The 17,290-nt window shown below is 42.9% G+C and overlaps 1 protein-coding gene across 1 annotated transcript; it reads right to left on the reverse strand.

Annotated features, from left to right (window-relative positions):
* znf395b (zinc finger protein 395b) lies at positions 1-15,092 on the reverse strand. Its single transcript, XM_046291034.1, has 10 exons — positions 14,811-15,092; positions 13,402-13,559; positions 13,012-13,208; positions 12,549-12,661; positions 11,243-11,487; positions 9,335-9,435; positions 8,106-8,454; positions 7,721-7,828; positions 5,360-5,481; positions 1-303 (listed from the first exon to the last, which is right to left on the reverse strand). The coding sequence occupies exons 2-10, from the start codon at positions 13,489-13,491 to the stop codon at positions 192-194; spliced, it is 1,437 nt and encodes a 478-aa protein (XP_046146990.1). The 5' UTR covers positions 13,492-13,559; positions 14,811-15,092; the 3' UTR covers positions 1-191.
* Positions 15,093-17,290: the final 2,198 nt, after the last annotated feature.

A 17,290-nucleotide genomic window follows, 5' to 3' on the forward strand; every position in this document is an offset into this window, starting at 1 on the left:
TCAGGTCAACGTTTATATATTTTTTTAAATACACAAATCACTTTATTCCTTGAGGGGAAATAAAAACAAGGTAGAAAAAAACAGGAATTTATTGTTCTTGATGGCTAACAGGCCCTGGTTGTGATCGTGACCTCACTTTTTTTCTCCCAAGTCTCTCTTTTTTTTCCATCATCCGTCGTTCGCGCCCTCGTTTAGTCTGTGAAGCGCTGGCAGGCTTTCTTCCAGCGGCAGGCCGTGCACCACTGCTCCTTGTGTTCCACTCCGTACACCTTACGACACTTCTTAGCCTCCCCTCGTCCCTTCCTACAGGGATGAAACACAAGACACGTTTCAGCCTCCCCTCATCCCTTCCTACAGGGATGAAACACAAGACACGTTTCAGCCTCCCCTCGTCCCTTCCTACAGGGATGAAACACAAGACACGTTTCAGCCTCCCCTCGTCCCTTCCTACAGGGATGAAACACCACCCAGCAAACCAGGAACAGTCCCAGAACATTATGACATTCTCTTAATCAAATAAGAAGTAAATAAGTATGTTTTTAGTATATGTGATTTAGGTTTAACATAATATTCCCATTGATGTTCACACAATATACATTTTAACTTGTCTTGGAGGTCCTCAGAAGATTTAGAAAATGTTATATTTAAGTTTAGTTTAATATTACCACAACATTCTCAGCATGTAAATGAAAGAATATTGGAATACATGCCTATTACTGTTCTCACCAGATATAATTGCAATTCGGATTAGAGGACTGTATAGAGCCCCACAGTGGTGGTGTCATAATACCCATAAAACCTAGCGGTCAAACAGGGAAATGGTTCCAATCGTTCCCCCCCCCCCTCCCATTCATTTTTAAAATGTGTAGGCTTATCAATTTAAATCTCTCTAGGACAAGGTGACTTTTATCAATATTATTCGGCTCTATTTCCTCTCAGATTTTAAAAATTAAGTATAAGAAAACATGGGTGTGTTTGTACCATAAAAATGCTCTTCAAATGTCCTGTGAATTAAATTAAAACGTGTCTCCATATCGCCTACAATACAGTTATCAAACACACTACAGTTATCAAACACAATACCGTTATCAAACACACTACAGTTATCAAACACACTACAGTTATCAAACACACTACAGTTATCAAACACACTACAGTTATCAAACACACTACAGTTATCAAACACACTACAGTTATCAAACACACTACAGTTATCAAACACAATACAGTTATCAAACACAATACAGTTATCAAACACACTACAGTTATCAAACACAATACCGTTATCAAACACAATACCGTTATCAAACACACTACAGTTATCAAACACACTACAGTTATCAAACACACTACAGTTATCAAACACACTACAGTTATCAAACACACTACAGTTATCAAACACACTACAGTTATCAAACACACTACAGTTATCAAACACAATACCGTTATCAAACACACTACAGTTATCAAACACACTACAGTTATCAAACACACTACAGTTATCAAACACAATACCGTTATCAAACACACTACAGTTATCAAACGCACTACAGTTATCAAACACACTACCGTTATCAAACACACTACAGTTATCAAACACACTACAGTTATCAAACACAATACAGTTATCAAACACAATACCGTTATCAAACACACTACAGTTATCAAACACACTACAGTTATCAAACACACTACAGTTATCAAACACAATACCGTTATCAAACACACTACAGTTATCAAACACACTACAGTTATCAAACACAATACAGTTATCAAACACAATACCGTTATCAAACACACTACAGTTATCAAACACACTACAGTTATCAAACACACTACAGTTATCAAACACAATACCGTTATCAAACACACTACAGTTATCAAACACACTACAGTTATCAAACACAATACCGTTATCAAACACACTACAGTTATCAAACACACTACAGTTATCAAACACAATATAGTTATCAAACACACTACAGTTATCAAACACAATACAGTTATCAAACACAATACAGTTATCAAACACACTACAGTTATCAAACACAATACAGTTATCAAACACACTACAGTTATCAAACACAATACAGTTATCAAACACAATACAGTTATCAAACACAATACCGTTATCAAACACAATACAGTTATCAAACACACTACAGTTATCAAACACAATACCGTTATCAAACACACTACAGTTATCAAACACACTACAGTTATCAAACGCAAATCGCCATTCAATTCAATGATAGGATGGGGATGTAATTCCAATATGTTTTAAGTAGCTACAAAGTTGCATGCTGGGAATGTTTGGGTAATATTATGTTACATTTAAATATAACCATTTCTAAACGTTCCGAGGACCTCAAAAACAAGGTAAAAATGAATATTGTGTGAACATCAATGGAATATTACGTTAAACCTAAATCACATCTGCGATGAAAGTAATGAAAACTTACTTATTTCATTATTACAACATTAAGGGAATGTCCTGTGCCAACCTAACTTAAACATTGTATGAATGTCGTCACTATTGAGGAACATATCTCTTGTAATGTATCCGCACTGTTCCCACTGCCTAATCAAATATTCTGGGAACCTTTAAAGAACTCAAAAAGGCAGTTCTGTCAACAATCTTGCAACATCAAAGGAATGTTTTTTTTTTTTACACCCTGATACAAATATGATCTTAATGTCAGCACAGCTGGACAGTTTTGCTGTTTTTGGGAACCTATTTCTCGTCCTAAACCCCACAATGTTCTACACAACTTCAATAAATGTTTTCGGGACTTTTAAAGAACTTTTTTTTTTAAAGTGCTCTGGGAATGTTCTAACAACATCAGGCAAATGTTTCTTTTTGCAACCTAAAATAAAACATTGTAGAATTATCCACACAACTGGACAGTTTTGGTGTTTTTGGGAACATATCTTTCTTGATGTCCCCAAAATGTTTCCACAACCTAATGAAACATTCTGAGATTTAAAGAACAGATTAAATGTGTTCTCGGAGCGTTCTTACAACATCAGGTTCTATACAAACATTCTGAGAACCTTTAAAGAACAGATTAAATGTGTTCTCGGAGCGTTCTTACAACATCAGGTTCTATACAAACATTCTGAGAACCTTTAAAGAACAGATTAAATGTGTTCTCGGAGCGTTCTTACAACATCAGGTTCTATACAAACATTCTGAGAACCTTTAAAGAACAGATTAAATGTGTTCTCGGAGCGTTCTTACAACATCAGGTTCTATACAAACATTCTGAGAACCTTTAAAGAACAGATTAAATGTGTTCTCGGAGCGTTCTTACAACATCAGGTTCTATACAAACATTCTGAGAACCTTTAAAGAACAGATTAAATGTGTTCTAGGAACGTTCTTACAACATCAGGTTCTATACAAACATTCTGAGAACCTTTAAAGAACAGATTAAATGTGTTCTCGGAGCGTTCTTACAACATCAGGTTCTATACAAACATTCTGAGAACCTTTAAAGAACAGATTAAATGTGTTCTCGGAGCGTTCTTACAACATCAGGTTCTATACAAACATTCTGAGAACCTTTAAAGAACAGATTAAATGTGTTCTCGGAGCGTTCTTACAACATCAGGTTCTATACAAACATTCTGAGAACCTTTAAAGAACAGATTAAATGTGTTCTCGGAGCGTTCTTACAACATCAGGTTCTATACAAACATTCTGAGAACCTTTAAAGAACAGATTAAATGTGTTCTAGGAACGTTCTTACATCAGGTTCTATACAAACATTCTGAGAACCTTTAAAGAACAGATTAAATGTGTTCTCGGAGCGTTCTTACAACATCAGGTTCTATACAAACATTCTGAGAACCTTTAAAGAACAGATTAAATGTGTTCTCGGAGCGTTCTTACAACATCAGGTTCTATACAAATATTCTGAGAACCTTTCAAGAGCAGATTAAATGTGTTCTAGGAACGTTCTTACAACATCAGGTTCTATACAAACATGTTATAATTATCACTACGACAAGACGTTTTTTTTTGTGTTATGAGAACATTTGCCCGCGACCTAACAAATGTTCTGGGAATCTTCACAGAACCAATTTTGGTTTTCTGGGAAGACACAATCAAGAGATAATTGTAAACCCAATACATACAGTATGGTGAAAGAAAAGGAATATGTTCTACCAGTACAAGAGAAAAGACCGTGTTAGAGAGAATACGATTAGAGAGACACAATCTCCTTAATGTTTCTTATCTAGCTAACTAATCATGCCCTCTCGTCCCATTGGGAGAGGTGTGGAGTGTACAGACAGAGATAGAAGAGAAAGATAGATGGGCTATAAGAGAGGAGAGATAGTTGAGACAGAGGGGAGAGGAGAGATAGTTGAGACAGAGGAGAGATCGTTGAGATAGTTGAGACAGAGGGGAGAGGAGAGATAGTTGAGACAGAGGAGAGATCGTTGAGATAGTTGAGACAGGGGGGAGAGGAGAGATAGTTGAGACAGAGGGGAGAGGAGAGATAGTTGAGAAAGGGGAGGGTAGATATAGGTGAGATAGAGGGGAGAGGAGAGATAGTTGAGACAGGGGAGAGGAGAGATAGTTGAGACGGGGGAGAGGAGAGATAGTTGAGACAGAGGGGAGAGGAGAGATAGTTGAGACAGAGGAGAGGAGAGATAGTTGAGACAGAGGGGAGAGGAGAGATAGTTGAGACGGGGGAGAGGAGAGATAGTTGAGACAGAGGGGAGAGGAGAGATAGTTGAGACAGAGGGGAGAGGAGAGATAGTTGAGACGGGGGAGAGGAGAGATAGTTGAGACAGGGGGAGAGGAGAGATAGTTGAGACGGGGGAGAGGAGAGATAGTTGAGACAGAGGGAGAGGAGAGATAGTTGAGACAGGGGAGAGGAGATAGTTGAGACAGAGGGGAGAGGAGAGATAGTTGAGACAGGGGAGAGAGGAGAGATAGTTGAGACGGGGGAGAGGAGAGATAGTTGAGACAGAGGGGAGAGGAGAGATAGTTGAGACAGAGGGGAGAGGAGAGATAGTTGAGACGGGGGAGAGGAGAGATAGTTGAGACGGGGGAGAGGAGAGATAGTTGAGACAGCGGGGAGAGGAGAGATAGTTGAGACAGAGGGGAGAGGAGGAGGGGAGGCTAAATGGTGCTTAACTAATGAAGAGGAGCGAGGAGAAGACAAGAGAGAGGAGAGAGAGAAGACAGGGGAGGCTAAATGGTGCTTAACTAAAGAAGAGGAGTGAGGAGAAGACAAGAGAGAGGAGAGAGAGAAGACAGGGGAGGCTAAATGGTGCTTAACTAAAGAAGAGGAACGAGGAGAAGACAAGAGAGAGGAGAGGAGAAGAGAGGGTACACAGTGACTACCTGAAGGAGCATTGAGAGCGTGACGGAGAGGCTGCTCTCATGGTGGTTAGCCTGTTGGTGGCGCTGTTCTGTTGAAGCCAGTGTTCTCCCACACTCACTGACCTGCAGCGACCCCTCACCACCTGTAGTGGGCAAAAGACAGGAAGCAGGGGGAGGGGAGAAGAGAAGAGGAGGGGGAATACGTATCTTTAGATAAGTATGGCATCTCTTGTAATAAGAAATCATTAAATAGTCACAATTAATATCACATCCAGCTGTTGTCCTACTGGTGCTCTGCTGGAGATAGGTATCAGGAGATAGATATCAGGAGATAGGTATCAGGAGATAGATATCAGGAGATAGATATCAGGAGATAGATATCAGGAGATAGATATCAGGAGATGGGTATCAGGAGATAGGTATCAGGAGATAGGTATCAGGAGATAGATATCATATCAGGGGATAGATATCAGGAGATAGGTATCAGGGGATAGGTATCAGGAGATAGATATCAGGAGATAGGTATCAGGAGATAGGTATCAGGAGATAGGTATCAGGAGATAGATATCATATCAGGGGATAGATATCAGGAGATAGGTATCAGGGGATAGGTATCAGGAGATAGATATCAGGAGATAGGTATCAGGAGATAGGTATCAGGAGATAGGTATCAGGAGATAGGTATCAGGAGATAGATATCAGGAGATAGGTATCAGGAGATATGTATCAGGAGATAGATATCAGGAGATAGATATCAGGAGATAGGTATCAGGAGATAGGTATCAGGAGATAGGTATCAGGAGATAGGTAAGGAGATAAATATCATATCAGGAGATAGGTAAGGAGATAGATATCATATCAGGAGATAGGTATCAGGAGATAGGTATCAGGAGATAGGTAAGGAGATAAATATCATATCAGGAGATAGATATCAGGAGATAGGTATCAGGAGATAGATATCAGGAGATAGATATCAGGAGATAGGTATCAGGAGATAGGTATCAGGAGATAGATATCAGGAGATAGATATCAGGGGATAGGTATCAGGAGATAGGTATCAGGAGATAGATATCAGGAGATAGGTGTCAGGAGATAGGTATCAGGAGATAGGTATCAGGAGATAGATATCATATCAGGAGATAGATATCAGGAGATAGGTATCAGGAGATAGATATCAGGAGATAGATATCAGGAGATAGGTATCAGGAGATAGGTATCAGGAGATAGATATCAGGAGATAGATATCAGGGGATATCAGGGGATAGATATCAGGAGATAGATATCAGGAGATAGGTATCAGTAGATAGGTATCAGGAGATAGATATCAGGAGATAGATATCAGGAGATAGGTATCAGGAGATAGGTATCAGGAGATAGGTAAGGAGATAAATATCATATCAGGAGATAGGTAAGGAGATAGATATCAGGAGATAGATATCAGGGGATAGGTATCAGGAGATAGGTATCAGGAGATAGATATCAGGAGATAGGTATCAGGAGATAGGTATCAGGAGATAGATATCATATCAGGAGATAGATATCAGGAGATAGATATCAGGAGATAGATATCAGGAGATAGATATCAGGAGATAGGTATCAGGAGATAGATATCAGGAGATAGGTATCAGGAGATAGATATCAGGAGATAGATATCAGGAGATAGATATCAGGAGATAGGTATCAGGAGATAGATATCAGGAGATAGATATCATATCAGGAGATAGGTATCAGGAGATAGGTATCATATCAGGAGATAGATATCATATCAGGAGATAGGTATCAGGAGATAGATATCAGGAGATAGATATCAGGAGATAGATATCAGGAGATAGATATCAGGAGATAGATATCAGGAGATAGACATCAGGAGATAGATATCAGGAGATAGACATCAGGAGATAGACATCAGGAGATATCAGGGGATAGATATCAGGAGATAGATATCAGGAGATAGATATCAGGAGATAGGTATCAGGAGATCGATATCAGGAGATCGATATCAGGAGATAGATATCATATCAGGGGATGGGTATCAGGAGATAGGTATCAGGAGATAGATATCAGGAGATAGATATCAGGAGATAGGTATCAGGAGATAGATATCAGGAGATAGATATCAGGAGATAGGTATCAGGAGATAGATATCAGGAGATAGATATCAGGAGATAGATATCATATCAGGAGATAGGTATCAGGGGATAGATATCATATCAGGAGATAGGTATCAGGAGATAGATATCAGGAGATAGATATCATATCAGGAGATAGGTATCAGGGGATAGGTATCATGGGATAGATACCCACCCATATTCCCGTTCTGGAAAGACCTGGAAGGAACGACTGGGGGTGAGGCTAACGAGGAGGAGGAGAGAGCAGACGTACCTGAGAGTTGTGGTGACTGTGCTGGTTAGAGACGGTGAGAGGGGGAGGGGTCCAACAACAGGGGGCGGAGTTGTGACAGGACACCGTCACCTGGAGGGGAGTGCAGGCCTATGCAGAGAGGAAGACAACATCAGACCAGACGTCTCTCAAACTCCCTCACATTTCTTTTACAGCCATTCTAGTCAAAACTCCACCCCTTTTCAAGATGTCTTGCTGTAGTTTCTAAGCCCATAATAATAGAATTCAACAAGGCAACATCACTGCCATAAAAGACAAGTTATTTCAAATTCGAAACAGAGAAGTACTGAAACTCTGCAGGCCAGGGTCGACCCAGAGGTGTCAATTGTTACTGAGTGGAATATTCCGGTTAAATAAGTCAACCTACCTGATACGGGTGGTCTGTCTGCCAAAAGGAACTGGGGGCAGACTGGCTGAGAGGGCTGGGCTGGTCTGGAGCTGACCCTGGGGTTGACCCTGGAGCTGACCCTGGGGTTGACCCTGGGGTTGACCCTGGGGTTGAGCTGGGCCTGGAGCTGCCTGACCCTGAGTGTGAGGACGAGGTAGAGGAGGGGATCTGGAGACAGGAACCTGGACCAGGACCAGGGTCTGGAGGGGAGCCACAGGATGCCCATGGGACGTGAGAGGACAAGGCCGGGACGAGGGCCGGTGGAACTTTGCAGGAGAACTTAGTGTAGTAGAAATCCTCCTCTCTGTGGGACTGCTCCGATCCACTGCTGTGTGTGTGTGTGTAGGGTTGTGGTGTGTGTTTGTGTGTTCGTGCGTGCGTGTGTAGGGTTGTGGTGTGTGTTTGTGTGTTTGTGCGTATATACGTGTGTGTGTGTGTAGGGTTGTGGTGTGTGTTTGTGTGTTCGTGCGTGCATACGTGTGTGTGTGTGTAGGGTTGTGGTGTGTGTTCGTGCGTGCATACGTGTGTGTGTGTGTAGGGTTGTGGTGTGTGTTCGTGCGTGCATACGTGTGTGTGTGTGTAGGGTTGTGGTGTGTGTTCGTGCGTGCATACGTGTGTGTGTGTGTAGGGTTGTGGTGTGTGTTCGTGCGTGCATACGTGTGTGTGTGTGTAGGGTTGTGGTGTGTGTTTGTGTGTTCGTGCGTGCATACGTGTGTGTGTAGGGTTGTGGTGTGTGTTTGTGTGTTCGTGCGTGCATATGTGTGTGTGTGTGTGTGTGTGTGTGTGTGTGTGTGTGTGTGTGTGTGTGTGTGTGTGTGTGTGTGTGTGTAGGGTTTTGGTGTGTGTTTGTGTGTTCGTGCGTGCATACGTATGTGTGTGTGTAGGGTTGTGGTGTGTGTTTGTGTGTTTGTGCGTATATACGTGTGTGTGTGTGTGTGTGTGTGTGTGTGTAGGGTTGTGGTGTGTGTTTGTGTGTTCGTGCGTATATACGTGTGTGTGTGTAGGGTTGTGGTGTGTGTTTGTGTGTTCGTGCGTATATACATGTGTGTGTGTGTGTGTGTGTAGGGTTGTGGTGTGCGTTTGTGTGTTCGTGCGTGCAGACGTGCGTGTGTATGAATTTTGGAAGGGATAGACAAAGGAGAGAGAGTAAGTTAACAATGTCATTTTCTTTTCTGAGTTAATACCGGCTGTCTGAGAAGAGATCTCACCCCAGGTGCATCACACGGACATGTCTCTTCATACCAACTGAAGACGTGAGCACCTTGCCACAGCTGGGCCACAGACACCTGTACGCTCCTCTGAAAGAACTCTGTGATCAGAGAAAGAGAAATGTATGTATGTATTTTCATATTGTAAATATCCAAATTAAGCGTTTGGCAACATGTACATTGTTACGTCATGCCAATAAAGCAAATTGAATTGAACAAGTTGAGAGAGAGAGAGAGAGAGAGACAGAAAGAAAGACAGAGAGAGAGAGAGAGAGAAAGAGAGAGAGAGAGAGAGAGAGAGAGAGAGAGAGAGAGAGAGAGAGAGAGAGAGAGAGAGAGAGAGAGACAGAAAGAAAGAAAGACAGAGAGAGAGAGAGAAAGAGAGAGAAAGAAAGACAGAGAGAGAGAGAAAGAGAGAGAGAGACAGAGAGAGAGAGAGAAGAGAGAGAGACAGAGAGTGAGGAGAGAGAGACAGAGAGAGAGACAGAGAGAGAGACAGAGAGAAAGAGACAGACAGAGAGAGACAGACAGAGAGAGAGAGACAGAGAGTGAGGAGAGAGACAGAGAGAAAGAGACAGACAGACAGAGACAGACAGAGAGAGAGAGACAGAGAGTGAGGAGAGAGAGACAGAGAGAGACAGAGAGAAAGAGACAGACAGACAGAGACAGACAGAGAGAGAGAGACAGAGAGTGAGGAGAGAGAGAGAGAGAGACAGAGAGAGAGACAGAGAGAAAGAGACAGACAGAGAGAGAGACAGAGAGAGAGAGTGATTTTTAGGTTATTATTTTAGGTTATTATGGCTGTCTGGCTGGCTGACTGGCTGGCTAGCTGGCTGACTCGCTGGCTAGCTGGCTGACTGGCTGGCTGACTGGCTAGCTAGCTGTCTGGCTGGCTGGCTAGCTAGCTGTCTGGCTGGCTGACCGGCTAGCTAGCTGTCTGGCTGGCTGGCTGTCTGGCTGTCTGGCTAGCTAGCTGTCTGGCTGGCTGACCGGCTAGCTAGCTGTCTGGCTGGCTGGCTGACTGTCTGAGCACAGATGAGATGATGACTTTAAGGAATGAAAAATAATAAAGTCTTCAAATAAAAACTAAGTAATATTACACAGATAAAATATTATTTCATTGTAATGTCCTGTTTTTGTATCGATGTCTACCCAATGTGGGCAGTGACTATGGAATATTAGGGGTTTTGTATTGATGTCGACCCAATGTGGACAGTGACTATGGAATATTAGGGGTTTTGTATTGATGTCGACCCAATGTGGGCAGTGACTATGGAATATTAGGGGTTTTGTATTGATGTCGACCCAATGTGGGCAGTGACTATGGAATATTAGGGGTTTTGTATTGATGTCGACCCAATGTGGGCAGTGACTATGGAATATTAGGGGTTTTGTATTGATGTCGACCCAATGTGGGCAGTGACTATGGAATATTAGGGGTTTTGTATTGATGTCGACCCAATGTGGGCAGTGACTATGGAATATTAGGGGTTTTGTATTGATGTCGACCCAATGTGGGCAGTGACTATGGAATATTAGGGGTTTTGTATTGATGTCGACCCAATGTGGGCAGTGACTATGGAATATTAGGGGTTTTGTATTGATGTCGACCCAATGTGGGCAGTGACTATGGAATATTTAACATCTTTTGGCAACTGAATGTTTACTATTTTTGGCATATAATGTAAAAAAATGTAATAAATCGAAACCAAACATTGTGATTATTTTTTAATAACCAAACCAAAACCGAACCAGTCCCAAAAAGCACAAATCTCTCAGCACTAAAATAGAGATTGAAAATGAACAGAAGGATAAGTGACAGTTTTTAAAACACCAGACTTGCACAACGATTCTTCAACTCGTTCTTTCTCTCTCTAATGCCATGGCGACAGTCTCCTCCCCCCTCACCTTTGACCTCTTGGCTACATTTAGCTCCACACCCTGCTCCAGCTCCGTGTGCAGTCCTTCGTCGGGGCTGCTGTCCATCTCGTTGACGGACAGGGACAGGGCGGGACTAACGTTGTCGTGGTCCCAGCTCCAGTAGCCACTGCTGCCGCTGTCAGACAGATCCCCACCCCCACACTCCATGTCTCCGCCCCCACACTCCATGTCTCCGCCCCCACACTCCATGTCTCCGCCCCCTGATGATGAACCTAGAGGGACACAGCATGGTGGCCAGTATAGTCACTATATAACCATGTTAGAGAGACAGCATGGTGGTTAGTATAGTTACTATATAACCATGTTAGAGAGACAGCATGGTGGTCAGTATAGTCACTATATAACCATGCTAGAGAGACAGCATGGTGGTCAGTATAGTCACTATATAACCATGTTAGAGAGACAGCATGGTGGTCAGTATAGTTACTATATAACCATGTTAGAGAGACAGCATGGTGGTTAGTATAGTTACTATATAACCATGTTAGAGAGACAGCATGGTGGTCAGTATAGTCACTATATAACCATGTTAGAGAGACAGCATGGTGGTTAGTATAGTTACTATATAACCATGTTAGAGAGACAGCATGGTGGTCAGTATAGTCACTATATAACCATGTTAGAGAGACAGCATGGTGGTCAGTATAGTTACTATATAACCATGTTAGAGAGACAGCATGGTGGTCAGTATAGTCACTATATAACCATGTTAGAGAGACAGCATGGTGGTCAGTATAGTCACTATATAACCATGTTAGAGAGACAGCATGGTGGTCAGTATAGTCACTATATAACCATGTTAGAGAGAGGGGAGGGAACCTTCTGTTGCTGGTTCCTGTCTAGCCGTGTAGTTGAATTGTCCCAGAACTAACACGTGATTCAACTGTCAAATATCAAGCCCTCAACGAGAGAGAGAGAGAGAGAGAGAGAGAGAGAGAGAGAGAGAGAGAGAGAGAGAGAGAGAGAGAGAGAGAGAGAGAGAGAGAGAGAGAGAAGAGAGAGAGACAGGGAGACAGAGAGGCAGAGAGAGAGAGAGAGAGAGAGAGAGAGAGAGAGAGAGAGAGAGAGAGAGAGAGAGAGAGAGAGAGAGAGAGAGAGAAGAGAGAGAGACAGGGAGACAGGGAGACAGAGAGAGCAGAGAGAGAGAGAGAGAGAGAGAGAGAGAGAGAGAGAGAGAGAGAGAGAGAGAGAGAGAGAGAGAGAGAGAGAGAGAGAGAGAGAGAGAGAGAGAGAGAGAGAGAGAGAGCCGGATCAGCTTCATTGACTAATTTACCTAGTACAGGGTCACCCTGAGGAGAACTCTGGACCACAGGGCTGCAGGACAGACTGGTCAGAACCATGGCTGCCATGATTTCATCCATCTCCACTGACCCTGGGCTCCGGAAACTGAGTAGAGGGGGACAGTGATTACAACATGGATTTATCTTGGAGCAACCACAAACTCCACCTCAACAGACAACCCAAAGAAGAGGAGGAGATGAAGAACTTAGAATGTATTGACTCTAGAGGCTCTGGAAATTGAGGATAACATGGATAAGGTGTTGGGGTTTATTTGGGGCTTTGAGTGACGTATGATGGTGCCCCAGATGTCTCTCCACTTACAGAGACAAGACAACGAGGAGGAGCAGGTGAATAACTGAGAATCCATGGAGGAGTACCAAGATAACAGTTGACGTTGTAAGTTGAAGGTCAGCTTTAGGCTGAAGGATGCCCACATAGAGAGAGAGAGAGCTTACCTGTATGGGGCAGACACAGGGCAGGAGGGCACTGTGGGAGTTGTAGTCTGCTGAGGAGCCGCAGGGTGGGTCCAGCCCGCCTCAGTCCTCCCCCGGGGCACGAATACCGGTAAGTGATGGTGCCTATTCATAATGTTCCTATGGCCGTTGCTCTCTGTCATGGTAGGGGCTTCCTGCCCACAGCACTGCATGTATACCTGCAGACAGACACAGGGACAGAGCTGAGATATGGGGGAGACTCAGAGAGGGAGGAAGGTACAGATGAGACAATGACACCTGCACAGTAAAACTGTGAAAATAATTGTAGTTATAAAGCAACAACAACAACAAAATGGAATTGAGAAGAATCTATTAATCACTCAACTTCTGCATGTTATGGGTCCACCTTACCAGTGTCTCCTGTATCTCTGCTCCAGACTGCCTGGTGTCTGTGGGTCCTGCTGCCGGAGAGGTCCTCTCCCCTGGTCTCTTGGTTGCCATGGTGCTGCCGCTGGTAGTGCTGGTGGTCTGCACTGTACAGTCCTCAACATACAGGGGGTCTCTACTCCCTACAGAGAGGAGGTTGAAAATACACCTCTATTTATCTCTGTCACATAATATATAATAATAATATATATATAATATAATATATATATATATATATATATATATATATATATATATATATATATATATAATATAATATATAATATATAATAATATACACATCATGGGAGTTTTATAAGAATTTTACAAGTCGTTCTCTTCTATCGTTCGAGTTCAAAGAGAAAGATCATAGCATGAACGCCATCTCTTTACTGGATGACAAGCAGCAATAATGTGTTGTTGTTGTTGTTGTTGTTGTTGTGTATATAAATAATAATATACAATGTCTTGAAATCCAAAATGTTTACTTTACATAATGACTGGTAATTCCATGTTTATTATCAGCATCTGAATGTGAAGTTATAGTTTTACCACACAATAAAAGGTGTGATGTTGTGAAGATGAAACCTCTCTAGGCCAAAAGTCAACCCCAATGACATCACCCTGTAGTGAGAGCCTTTTAAAAAGAAAAGAAGATCACGACACACCCCTTTTCTGCGCACACACACCTGTCTGACTGTTACCGTGCAGCAGCTGTGTGCAGTGTGTCGACGCGTGAGTGGTTTGAGTGGTGCACAATATCCCATGCATGTTTAATCTAACGGATTACATCCCATAGATTACATTGTTGCAGCATTTCTTATGATTTTAAAGCATAGACTTGTTTTTAAAAGGGGTCATGTGTGGGGGAGTGCGCTGATAGGCTAGCAAAGAGCCCGGAGGTATAGCTGTCTCGTCTAATAGGAGCTCACTTCCACGAGTAAACAACAGTGGTTCTGTGCAGGAGAAGAGCGCTCATTGGCTGAGAGCTGCTTTCCAGGGCACACACCCCTTTGTGACGACGTGTTCGGGCACGAGTTTCTGCCGGAGCGATGAAGATGGAAAATATAGTAATATCCGCTTCAATTTAAAAATAAACACAAAATAAATTAAAAGTAGTATCATTTTCCTTAGAATATTTCAATGTTCGTATTAGTGCGAAGTCATGCGTTGTAATAGTAAAAAGAAAACAGAAATCTGACCACAACACTGATGGAACTCAATCGAACAAAAACTCCTATCCTACCTGGCAACACAGAACGATTTGGAAATCCCCTCCGACTACAAACATACCCCAAACATGGATGAAAAGGAAACCATCGTTATCATCATCAATATGTTATAAACTGTATTGCTATCTTATTTAGAAAAAAATTAACCATCATGATATTTACCGTTAGAGCGATGGAGTCTGTTGTGTCCCGTTAGGAGAATGAGTAAAGTGGACGTCTCCACCGGGTCTGCCTTGCTGTCTGCCAGTGAAAGGGGAGTTGGATATGGAATTGGGTGGTTGGATGCACGCCGTACGGATGTGGTTACGTGTGTGCGTGTCGTGGAGCAATGCCGAGCGCGACAGCTGGCTACAGCGCCTGAACTCGGTCTGCAGCTCTGCACAACGACAGATCTGGGTGATAGGTTACGGAAGCAAAACGATGCCCTCAGCTCACAGACACACAAACACAAACAGACAGAGGGATAGTTGCGCCAGAGAAAATAGGCTAGCTCACCATCCCCTGAGATGTATTGTCCTATTTTTGATACGTGTTTCCAATGAGATGCGTAGGCTAAACGATGCATATATTTTTGTTCAAATTTAACTGTTCAAATGTTTTCCCTGTACAACGTCATAATAATAGGTTCCCCCCTCTCGATCTTTCACTTTGGAAAATAAACCAACGTATACGCAAATGAATTGAAAACACATTGAATGACTAAAATCGAACAATTTGTCCACATTTTTCCTCTGAATTTTCATAATCTTTTCACAACAGACAATGTTAAAAGGCATCTCATCAGTATAGGCCTAAACCACTCTTTGTGTGTGTATGTTTAATCAGCCTACTTCACAACACTGTACAACATAAATAAAGGAGATGTGTGAGTGGATTAAACCCAAACCCTGGCTGTGTTTTTGGAAATTAATATGTAGCTATTTTACCACGACAGACAGACAGACAGACAGACAGACAGACAGACAGACAGACAGACAGACAGACAGACAGACAGACAGACAGACAGACAGACAGACAGACAGACAGACAGACAGGGATTTTAGTCTAAGCTACAGCACTACTCAGTCCCTTTGTTACAGACAGAGGATCCAATCTAGATTAAATCATGTCTATTAATTCATTAAAGCTGCAATGTGGCACTCTTCTGATCGGTCAAGTCCGAAAGTGGTAGATCTGTTCTATGTGCTCTGTTTCTATGCTTCCTGCTCTTAAATATGATTTTTGTATCATTTATTTTTCAGATATTCTACACCAGCTTCAAACAGCTGAAAATGCAATATTTTTTGGGTTATGTTGTTATGCAGGTGAGTGAGGACCCAAAAGCGATATAACAGAACAGAGTCTTTTAATGTCCAAACAGGGAAAACATAAATCCTCAATCATTACAGGGGAAGTCCAAACAGGGAAAACACAAATCCTCTAGTTTAACAGGAGAGTCCCCCTTCTAGTTGTTGAGGAGAGTTGCAGGGCTAGCGGCAACCGACTGCAGGTCCCTTCGGGTAGGCGCGGGCCGTAGAGGATAGAGACACCTGCTCACACGCGGTATCTGATGACGAGGCAGAATACAACAGGACGGAACAAAGGCAAAAGCAAACAAGAATCCGACAAGGACAGAAGCAGAAACAGAGAGAGAAATAGAGACTTAATCAGAGGGCAAAATAGGGGACAGGTGTGAAAGAGTAAACGAGGTCGTTGGGAGAATGAGGAACAGCTGGAAGCAGGAACGGAACGATAGAGAGAGAGAGGGATAAAGAGAGAGAAAGAAACCTAATATGACCAGCAGGGGGAAACGAAGAGAAGAGAAAGCACAGGGACAAGACATGACAATACAATACATGACATATGTAAAATACATTTCACTGCGGTTTAGATGTTACAATGATTCTCTACACTATATACCAGCTTGCTTTGTCACAGAAACTGAAATTAGGTGAACTATTAGAATTTTAGCAACCAGGAAATGGCAGAGTGATTTCTGCATTGTGCATCTTTAAATCATGTAACATTTTGTGGCCGATAACAGCCCAGGTTAAAGCGAGTCGGTGAATACTAGTGGTTTATTTTGTACGGGATGTTAAAATGTAGCTTTTTGTGTCAGTGTCAGTGTTCGTAACTGGAGGATGTGCCAACATTTTGGTCCGCCTCTCTTTCACCAGAAGAAAACCCTTACAGAATCACCCACCAACCAAGGACCAAGCGGCGTGGTAAACAGAGGCAGCAGCAACAGCAGCAGCAGGAGAAGCGACAGGTGCAGCAGGAGCAACAGCAGCAGCAGCAGGAGAAGCAACAGAGGCAGCAGCAGCAGTGGGAGAGGCTGCACTATTTGGATAAATGGACTTGGGAGGAGATCCTTGACGGAAAAGTACCCTGGGCAGAGCCAGGGGAATATTGCCGCCCCAAAGCCGAGCTGGAGGCAGCGAAAGCAGAGAGGTGGCATTATGAGGAGCTAGCACGGCAGAGCGGCTGGAAGCCCGGGAGGCACCCCCAAAAATGTATTGGGGGGGGGGGGGGCACATGGAGAGTGTGGCAGAGTCAGGAGTCAGACCTGAGCCAACTCCCCCTGTTTACCGTAAGGAGCCATGGATGGAATTGGAGCTGTCGGCGAAGCAGAGTGCTGAGTCTGAGAGTGTGGAGGATGTATT

This window comes from Oncorhynchus gorbuscha, linkage group LG12 (genome assembly GCF_021184085.1).
Source record: "Oncorhynchus gorbuscha isolate QuinsamMale2020 ecotype Even-year linkage group LG12, OgorEven_v1.0, whole genome shotgun sequence".
NCBI classification, from domain to species: Eukaryota; Metazoa; Chordata; class Actinopteri; order Salmoniformes; family Salmonidae; genus Oncorhynchus; species Oncorhynchus gorbuscha.

What these genes read in the sequence shown, in the direction of transcription:
- znf395b (XM_046291034.1), bottom strand. Translation starts at nt 13,491, where the DNA reads ATGGCAACCAAGAGACCAGGGGAGAGGACCTCTCCGGCAGCAGGACCC. An exon ending in GTCCGTGTGATGCACCTGGG is followed by an intron (nt 8,455 to 9,334) that starts GTGAGATCTCTT and finishes ACACACACACAG; the next exon opens with CAGTGGATCGGAGCAGTCCC. An exon ending in ACAGTCACCACAACTCTCAG is followed by an intron (nt 5,482 to 7,720) that starts GTACGTCTGCTC and finishes TGCCCACTACAG; the next exon opens with GTGGTGAGGGGTCGCTGCAG.